Genomic DNA, 10,000 nt, shown 5'->3' on the forward strand with positions numbered 1-10,000 from the left:
ACATAAGTACACCATGAATTGACCAAGTTCCCCTTGAGCTAAATAATTACTCCCTGAGTTGAGCAAGCACCACCTGAGCTAAATAATTACACCTTGAGCTATCTTAATCAAGAGGATCCTGAGATACATAAGCATTCTCTGAGTTAACCGTACACCCCATTACTTAAAAATGTACACCCAGAGTTAACCAAGCACTCACTGAGCTAAATCAATACCCATTGAGTTAACCAAGCACCCCCTTAGCTAAATAATTATCCCTTGAGTTAACCAAATAAGTATCCTTTGAGTTATCAAACATTCCAAGAGATTGATTTTTAACCCCTATGGTACATAAGTAACTCCTGAGTTAAATAAGTACTCCTTGAGTTAAAACCACGCCTCGTGATCTAAATAACTGTCCTCTAAGTTAATTACCCAGTGAGTTAAACAAGTACTCCTTAAATTAACTAAGTCCCCTAGGGTAAATAAGTATCCTCTGAGTTAACCAAGCACTCCCCGGGCTAACTTAATATCCCGGGAGTTAAGAAAGCACCATCTGAACTAAATCAGTCTTCCCTAAGTTAATAAAGTACCGCCGGAGCCGGAATGAAATGAGAACCCTCTAAGGTAAAGTAACACTTATTGAATGAGCTTAGCACCCTCTGGAATGATTAAACATATAAACTATGAGTTAACCAAAAAACCCTTAGCTAAATGTACACCCCAAGTTAACCAAGCACTCCCAAGTTAACAAAGCACCCCCTGAGCTAAGTAAATACTTCCTCTGAACTAAATAAGTGTTCCCTGAATCAACCAAGCACAAGCTGAGCAAAATAAATACCCCTTGAGTAAACCAAGCAAATAACTCCCAGGTAAACCAAGTATTTGTTCCCAGCAACACCTACCCCAAATTAACCTGACTATGGATGCTCAATAAGTTGTGCATTGATTATTTCAGTGTAAAATAGCATTAAATATTGACACTCAATACAATTTATTGTTTAACAATTGTAAGTGACACAGTATACTGATTTTTTCCTTCCCACTCCCTTCTCACCCCCACATTTCTCTCTCTCTCTCTCTCTCTCTCTCTCTCTCTCTCTCTCTCTCTCTCTCTCTCTCTCTCTCTCTCAGAAAACATGAATGAATTTCATTTAGAAGGGTTATCTTTTTCAAGACACTTTTTAATTAAAAAATGGTCTTCCCTATCTTCGTATAGGAGAATAATTATTAGATTGTCTTTAAACTAGATAAAATGTTTTCCTTCAGTTTTCAAGGTAAAACCTGTTATCCCTCTACTATAACAGAATAAACAGCCCTCCTATGTATTTAACATTCCATCCATGGGTCATTGAATATATTATCCTTCTATAACATAATAAAATATATTTTACCCTTTATTTAGGGCATAATATAGAAGCTGTTATCCTTCTCCATTCAGGATAAAACATGTCATCCTTAGGTTAAATGATAAACATGTTCATTCCATAAAAGAATAGAGCATTTTCTATCATTCCATTAAATGATGAAATAGGTAATTCTTATAAATTCTGGATAATCATGGCATTCCTGCATCACCCTTTCTCCTTGATAATATGACACATCTTTATGCTCACTGGACTAAATATCCTCTTTTGACAAAATAGTGCCTAGAACCTTCTTGGGACAAGACAAAGCATCCTCTTTGGTAGGGCGAGACACTTCATGTCACTGGATAATACTTCACCTTATTTGCAGGTCTGTGTCCATGGCCATGGAAGACTCATGGACCCTCCGGCCAGAAATGCAATGTGGAGATTCGGATATCCTAATCCGGTTAACTACAACGATAATGAACTTTACTGCGGGGGATTCGTAGGTAAGTGACTACCACTCTACTACTGCTGTCATTTTTAAACAGTTGTCATTCACAGGAAATACATTTCTACAATGGCGTGGAAGGGTAACAAAATGTATCTTTATGACAAAAGCTTCTAACAAACAAAGAGACGGTTCGCGTAAACTTGTTGGCCACTCGTATTTCTCACAACACAAATTTCTTAGCAGAGACATTTTATTATAACTTCTGCATTTTTAAACATTTCGCCAACAAGAATTCACGTGGAAACAAACTATGTTCTGGACTGTACTCATCTTTCAGAGCAATCTATTGATTAGACAGAGTCCAGAGATTCATACCAGATATCTTGTTCTCCATAACATTCGTCACATTCAACCACACTTAAGGAAGGGCCAGTACTGACATAGGCCAGCTTACTCTACACTAACTATCCTTCAGAAGAAAAAATGGCTACTGGCAGTCTTATAGATTTGCTATAATAAACCTTTGAAGCCCCAAAGCCCTTCGCAAACTATGTAGAAAGTGTGACTTTTAAGATGGCTGAGTCTTTGAACTATAAATAAACTTAAATGTGTTTCTCTAGCTTCAAGGAGCTCAGGGTAAAGTAGGTAGTCTTAAAATGGGCTATTGTCTCACTCTAGATCAGGTCTTCTAATGAGGGGTTCTTACTAAAGTTCTCAGACACTATTGATTACCAATTTTACCATTGACCATGATGTAGTTCACTTCATTAATACCGCAGGAAAAGTGAAATTTCGCCGCACCTTTCACAAATGATTCATTTTTCATTCTGGCATAAAAAAAAATGTATTTTCCTAGTATATTAGTTTTAATTCAAAGTTCTGATTTAAGTACGGGAAGTCTACATATTTATACTTGTTCTCAGTAAAAGATAATGGATTAATGGTGCTGGTGCATTTTAACTGTTTTATGTAACCCCAAATATATTTTGATTATTAAGTATAGGAAGGAAATGACAATACACTTCAACTTTGGACTGAGATATGATTATTAGTAGCTAAAAAGTATGATTACTATTAACCGTCCTCGCCCTGTACCCACAAGAGGCCAAGCTTTTAGTGCTATGCCTTTCATCCCATTCTGTTACAGGAATTATTGTACCTTTATTCATGTCCAGCAGGCCAAATTTCCTACAGGCAAACTTTTGTTTCTTCCAGTTGCACTGGAACCATTGTTCTTAACACGCCATTTTATGGCTTCAGTTAAACACAATACTTAGGGATGGTGTACATGAACCATATAAACAAACCCATCTATTATGACCTTTTTTTTTGGTATACATGTCATGTAGTACTATAAATGCTACACCTCGCTCTGTTGCTCTCACTGTTTTTGTTATTCAGTTCAAATTTCTCACAGTAGTCTAACCACTCTCACTTCAGCTCTTTTTAGGACAAGCTCCCCTATCCATATACTGCAGCTTCTGAACCAAGCTAAAGTACAGTCTTCCATAGCTCTTTTTGGGGATACTAAGGCACACTCCAAGTAAGCAGCCATCACAGAGAACTACATCCAATTTTAATATCTTACTTCATCTTTGTAAAGAATGGCACGGAAAGTAAATGTCAGGGCATCATAATTAAATACATTTCCATTATTACTTCCCCATTCTCGTTATATAAACCCCTGATTATAGCCATCTAAAGTTCCATGTTTTTGCCAGTCTTCTTTCTTCACAAATTTAGTAGTTGAAACTGTCTACATTGCCAAATCCTCCTTTTCAGTGTTCTTTCTAACTGAACGCCCATACTAATCTTATTTTTTTTTAATAGGCCTTGAGGAAGTGGACCTTTTTGTATTTTTTACCCTCATTACTATTATACTCCTTATATATATTCAGTTCCTCGTTGGACGGGTCGGTATAGTTCTCTGCTAGCACTCTGCTGGGCCCGCGTTCGAGTCTCCGGCCGGGATATGACGAATTAGAGGAATTTATTTCTGGTGATAGAAATTCATTTCTCGTTATAATGCGGTTCGGATTCCACAATAAGCTGTAGGTCCCGTTGCTAGGTAACCAATTGGTTCTTAGCCACGTAAAATAAGTCTAGTCCTTCAGGCCAGCCCTAGGAGAGCTGTTAATCAGCTCAGTGGTCTGGTTAAACTAAGGTTTACTTAACTTATACATATTTTTATTCTTTGTGGGTTGTCCTCATCCTTGATATCAGTATTCACCAAAATAATTAATTTACTCATACTTACAGCAGAAGTATAGATGCAAATTGCAATTCTTTTCTAGGCAAACAAACATTTTTCTTAATATTCATTCCAGTTCTGATGTCTGAATAATTTTTTCCAGTCCACTACCAAAAGAATGGAGGGAAGTGTGGTGTTTGTGGGGACAACTTTAAAGACGAAGTGCCCCGCGACCACGAGGCTGGAGGACTTTTTGCGAACGGCATCATTTCCAGGAGATATGTTGTTGGACAGGTGAGGAACAAAGTCGACCATGTGACTTTTGAGGAAGCATATCTGTTAACTTACGTCTGTATGTGGTCATTTATTTGTAGTTTTTTATATATCATGATAATATATTCTGGATATGAACCATGTACATAACTGCAAATTAACTGACTGGGTGTGATCAATAATGATGACTTGCTCTCATTTGACAGGCTGCCAAATGAACAATACTGTAAAATTTACATGGATCAGCCATATAGCTTGCATGGCATAAATCTATTGCCTGTTGTAAACAGCCTCCAAAAGCGCCAAATTCCCCAAAGGAAGTTTGTTTACATATGAACTGTTCACCAAAGACCAGATCAACCATAGAAATAGGAGTTTCAACTCTGGTATTCACTTTGTATGAAGGAGGCTTCTTTCATGAAACGATAGCTAAAGCAAGGAACATACAGGGGTTAAAATGTTGTTATTTACGTCAAAAGTCACCAATTTTTCTTTAAGCTACCTGGATAACTAGAAAGATAAAGGGGATGACATCAGTTATACTCCAACAATCCAAATTTCTTGTTATGCACATAAAGTCAAAAAGAGAATTGATTCCATGTACTCTTGGACCTTACATTAAATACCACGACGATAATAAGTGATGCTAGTCATATGCAACCCTTTCCTCCGAATTCTCAGGCTATTGACATCGAAGCCGAACTGACGACAAACCATAAGGGTACAATGGTAGTGAAGCTCTGCCCACATAACAACCCAAAGGAAATCATCACACAAGCTTGTTTGGATCAGTAAGTCAAGGAAAATTTAGCTGAACAAAATAAGATAGTTAATGCAAATATTAGTAAAATACCTAAAAAATTCATAACTAATGTGTGAAAATATATGATTGGTTACTGAATATGGTTAAGTTTTATATAATGTATAATGAATACATAATGCCATTTGGAAAAAGAAAGAGAGAACTCAATAATGTCTCAATAATATCTCCCTCATACCCATGCTATTATTTGGTAATGTCTACAGTGTTGTTAGTACGTTGTACTTTAGGTAGTTGCAGTAATGCAGCAATTGTCAGCATGGTGCTTTGTTGTCTCTTAATCTTTATCAGTTACCCTGACTCTCCTCTCGCCTGCTTATACAACTTCAAATTCTTCCTGCTTTAATTATCATCACCTTTGAGCCAACCCTATCAAAATCTAAGAATTTGATTCAGCGGATTTCTTTAAAAACCAAGCAATGATATTAATGATAATAACGATGATCCTTTGCAGGTATCCTTTGAAAATTGACGGAACAAACGATTATCACTTCGTGATCCCACAGGACAGCAAAAAGACTGAGATTTTCAAGTGGCGTGTTAAGCTCCCTGATGACGTCACCTGCAGCAACTGTGTCCTTCAGTGGACATATTTTGCTGGTAAGTATTGGCTGCATAACGCCTAGTCTTGCCCTTAAAGACACTCTTTTCCCCCCAAAGAGACGGGGGATATTTACAGTAAAGTGTGAGAACAGTTTTCCCAGTTTCAAAAGCTGATTATTCGCTTCTTACTACCTTATGCAGTAAAGAGGCTGAACATTGTTTAACCAGGTAGCAAGGCATTATGGGAGGTTGCCGATGCGTGTGAATTCTAAACGCCGACCCAATCCTCCTCATAGGAGGTATTTGGCACAGTTCACTGTAGACGATACTAAAGTTTCTTTGCAGTTTTCCTCCTGCGTCCAGATTCATTAGTTTTGTCTTAAGTATTCATCCCAGCTTAATGTAATCTACCTAACGTTACACAGCTTTTTAAACTTGACTTTGCTTTAATTTACACTTCTCACCCAAGAATAAATAAGCTAAGTGAGCCTCATGCAGTTAAAGTGCACAAAATTAAATAATGAAGACTGAAAAGCTCTAAATTTTACAAAATGCTTATTCACTCTACAGAGAAGTGCCAAAGTTGGCAGTCTCAGTGGAGACAATAATTTTGTTGGTCTCCGAATGGAAGTGTATATTAAAAAATGATGATTCCATTTTAATAATTTTGTAATAACAAGTTTGCATTTCTTTACTTATATTCCTCAAATTTCCATTTACACTCACACTGCAATATTTTCATAGTAACTATGGCAAATTAACCCTATGTAAAACATTTTATAATGGTTTATGTATAAAGAAGGCACATGACTTATCTTATGTAAAGACAGTACCCATACCTATGAATATGCAAACATAAGCCTCTTTTTGTAATGTACCCACTACTTATGGCATGGTACATTACCCTTTTTAAAGTACATTGTGCAAATCGAGTAGACATAACTAAGTAAATTCTTTTAATACTGTTATTCATTTTCAAACTGTAAGTTCATATAGTGTGAAATGGTACATCCTGAGTAACATTTTCCTTCTACAGGTAACACATGGGGTACTGACGTCCAAGGCAACACAGGTGTGGGTAAAGGTCCCCAAGAGACTTTCATCAACTGTGCTGATGTTGTCATCAATACCCAGACTGGAGGTTCCATCGGATACCCACCATCTGGGAACGAGATTGATAACCCCTGGGCACTATACTACAGGGGTAGCTTTCCTGGAGTTCCCAAGCAAGAGCCTAATCCAGCTGGAAGACCAGGTGGCCTTACACCACTTGTTATCAGGTTAGACTCTGTCCTTTGACCTACAGCAGTTCCTAACACCTTGCATTTGTCCAGCCGTAGCTTCCATTACTGTGTTCATTCTCTAATTTTAGAAATTAAGGATATTCGAGTTTATGTTTGCATAGCCATTCCAGAACAATACTCACTTATTGATGGACAAATATTTTGTCAGAAAATGAACAAAATACTTTAAACCAATTATTCAGGGGTCAAAGATCAAAGCTCTTATCTCAGTAATGCCAATTTAGGTATTGGTAGGTGTTATTTATATAAAAGCTGAACAAAAAGCACGCCTGGTTCCTAGATTAAATTGCAGGTTATTTGTGCTAAATATGCATTTATCATTATGATTTTGTCACAAATTGTGTAGATGCTAACCAGTATATGGCCTTTTCCTAAAAGAAAATACATGGTGCCTCTAACTGGCATTGATGGATCTATTATTCATCATTTATTTTCTTTGTCGTTAAAATGGATCCCAATAAATAGATCTATTTTCTTTATTTCCAATGTCCATTGAGTTTCAACTGATTTCATTATCTTGTGAGCCCTAAACAAAAAAGGATAAAGTTGAAGCAAAAATGGTGGCACTCATCCTAAAGTGTGCTTGGAAGCTAGGAGAAAGTAGGCATTAAAGACTTGAAATCAGAACCTCAAACACATTATATTTTCCTTTTTTCTTCTACAATTCCAGGAGTCAACTGTGCATTCCAGTCGATGATTTCAAAAATGTAACCGGGATGCAAGATTGGTGCATGGAGAACTGCATGAAATACCCTCCTAACTGCCACCCAGAAATCTGCAGATGCGTGTAAGTAGACCAAAACATTTTCGTTTGTATCCAATTTTAACAGATTCAGTGACATAACAGGAAACTTACGGGAAGCTTTCTTTCATTGTTCGCATAGAAACTAATAGCCCGCGGAAGGATATTTTGAAATTGCATTTGTCCTTGTGCCTCATTCAACAATTTTGAGATAATTTTAACATGGTTTTATTATCCATTTAATGTATTTCGTCCCATTATTTTTCAGTTTAAGTGAAAGCAAATCAAAGATTATTCAGGTCCTTTCTATATTTTGTTCCCATGGCTGAGGCTGGTTTCACCCAGCCGTGGCCTTTCCTTGGCGACGTGGTGACTTGGTCTATGGCTGAGTTTTTTTGGTTACAAGGAAAGATTAAGTTCTCATCTGTGCAGAACCTCATGTTCCTTAAATGCTTAGAGCACATCATTTACATGTGCATTAATGTGACAAATCTGAGAATTCCATCTGACTTTACAAGTATCAGAATTTGATAGTTTTAATGTTAAAAATCCCAAGTAACTCTGGAACTGGGATTGAAATCCAGAAATAAAAACATATTTTTTCCATGAGTATAGAGGTAACTCTAGTTTGAAATGTGTGATTTTGTCTCTCCTAATTAGTAATGACATGGATATACTATTCTTTGTATACTTATACCAAATGTAATAATCAACGCTATGACAAGATCCTCTAATACAGCAGCCATTAGTACCAAGTATTATTTATTAGATAATTATTTTTACAAGTTGCTGGAATAAATCTCAGATCTCACCTGATGGACATATATTTGCTAGTTCCGAAGTTTTTCTGAAGTTTTAGTGTAGTTTTAATTTAACTTTTGTGGAACAAATTGGATTCTCGCGCGATGTCCCTAGTGTCCATTTGCAAGGCTTTGAGCAACATAGAGAATAAATTTAACTGAGTGTTTGCAGTGAACTTATCTCACACAGTGTGCGAAAACTATAACTTTTAGTACCAGAAACAGAGGGCTGCATTTACCAGTGTTGTGGAATATGAGGGCTTAAGGTTTTTTTTTTACACTTTATGCATTATATCCAAACACGTATCTGGAGTTGCAGAATAGATAAACATTTAAAACCAATGCTTAACACTGAATTTAGAATAATAATGCAAGTTAAGGTAGGCTAATAGCTTAACTATCCAGTATTTGCGTACAGTTACGTTGAGTGAACTACTTGGTTAATAGGGGAAAGATTAAAGAAAGTACAAATTTATAACTTCTGTAACCTCAGTGACATGCAATCATTTGATTTGGGTAAAGTTCTTCACATTACTGGGTCTTGGGTTGATTGATTTAGTGATTGCAGAAGCAGTCTAAAATCCGGACCCTGAATCCGGCCTCAGAGCCATTTTCACTCTTTCCGATTTGAATTTTTGCAACAAAATTTTTCTGATTACTTCGTCTGGAAACTTTTATTTCGTTCTTTTTTAAAGACGAACGAATTCCTGTTTGATAATTAATTCACAACTTGCCTAGGTCTCTTCACTATCTGTCTTTCCGTCTATCTATCTGTCTATCGATCTATCGATCTATCTACAGTATTGATCTCTCTATTGATCTATCTATCTATATCGAGCGATCTATCGATCTATCGATCTATCTATCTATTGATCCATCTATCTATCTATCTATCTATCTATCTATCTATCTATCTGTCGATCTATCGATCTATCGATCTATCTATCTATCTATTGATCTATCTATTTATTTACCGATCTATCAAGCTATCTATATATCTATTGATCTATCTATCAATCTACCGATCTATCTGTCGATCAGTCGATCTACCGATCGATCGATCGATGTATCTATCTGTCTATCTATCTGTCGATCTATCTATCTATCTATCTATCAATCTATCTATCTCTTGCTTCATTTCTTTTTTTTTTCTTTTGCAGAACGGAATGTGAGGCCATCGGCAAATTCGCCAAAGAGGAAGAGGCTGACATCTTCTGCCACCAGAACTGCCTCAAGTATCCATCTTACTGCCCCGCCGATAAATGTCGCTGCTTTTAAAATCGATTCCCAACATCAGAGTCGAGGTTTTGAAATGGGTCATTTCAAAGCGAAATTAACGCTGGTAAATGTAAAGGAGACGGCCGCACGAAGTTGTCTTCTATTTATATAAATAATTTTCTGACTAAGCCACATAGAAATGGGTGTATATAATACAGTAGAGGTGAGATAGTTTAAGAAATTTGCCGAGATACTGATAAATTTACCGCCTCTGATTTATCTACGAGCATGCCAGAGGGGCTGGTTCCGCGGGACGCCGTGTTGAGT

The 10,000-nt window shown here is 36.7% G+C and overlaps 1 protein-coding gene across 1 annotated transcript in view; it reads left to right on the forward strand.

Annotated features, from left to right (window-relative positions):
* Positions 1 to 10,000, forward strand: part of LOC136855142 (uncharacterized) — a 28,263-nt gene that overhangs the window by 16,326 nt on the left and 1,937 nt on the right. The window contains exons 3-9 of the mRNA XM_067132022.1: positions 1,717 to 1,837; positions 4,137 to 4,267; positions 4,928 to 5,037; positions 5,521 to 5,666; positions 6,646 to 6,889; positions 7,584 to 7,700; positions 9,616 to 10,000. The exon at positions 9,616 to 10,000 is cut by the window's right edge and continues 1,937 nt beyond it. Coding sequence (XP_066988123.1) covers positions 1,717 to 1,837; positions 4,137 to 4,267; positions 4,928 to 5,037; positions 5,521 to 5,666; positions 6,646 to 6,889; positions 7,584 to 7,700; positions 9,616 to 9,733 — 987 coding nt within the window. The 3' untranslated portion in view covers positions 9,734 to 10,000. The remainder of the gene's footprint in view (positions 1 to 1,716; positions 1,838 to 4,136; positions 4,268 to 4,927; positions 5,038 to 5,520; positions 5,667 to 6,645; positions 6,890 to 7,583; positions 7,701 to 9,615) is intronic.

Source organism: Macrobrachium rosenbergii, chromosome 30 (genome assembly GCF_040412425.1).
Source record: "Macrobrachium rosenbergii isolate ZJJX-2024 chromosome 30, ASM4041242v1, whole genome shotgun sequence".
NCBI classification, from domain to species: Eukaryota; Metazoa; Arthropoda; class Malacostraca; order Decapoda; family Palaemonidae; genus Macrobrachium; species Macrobrachium rosenbergii.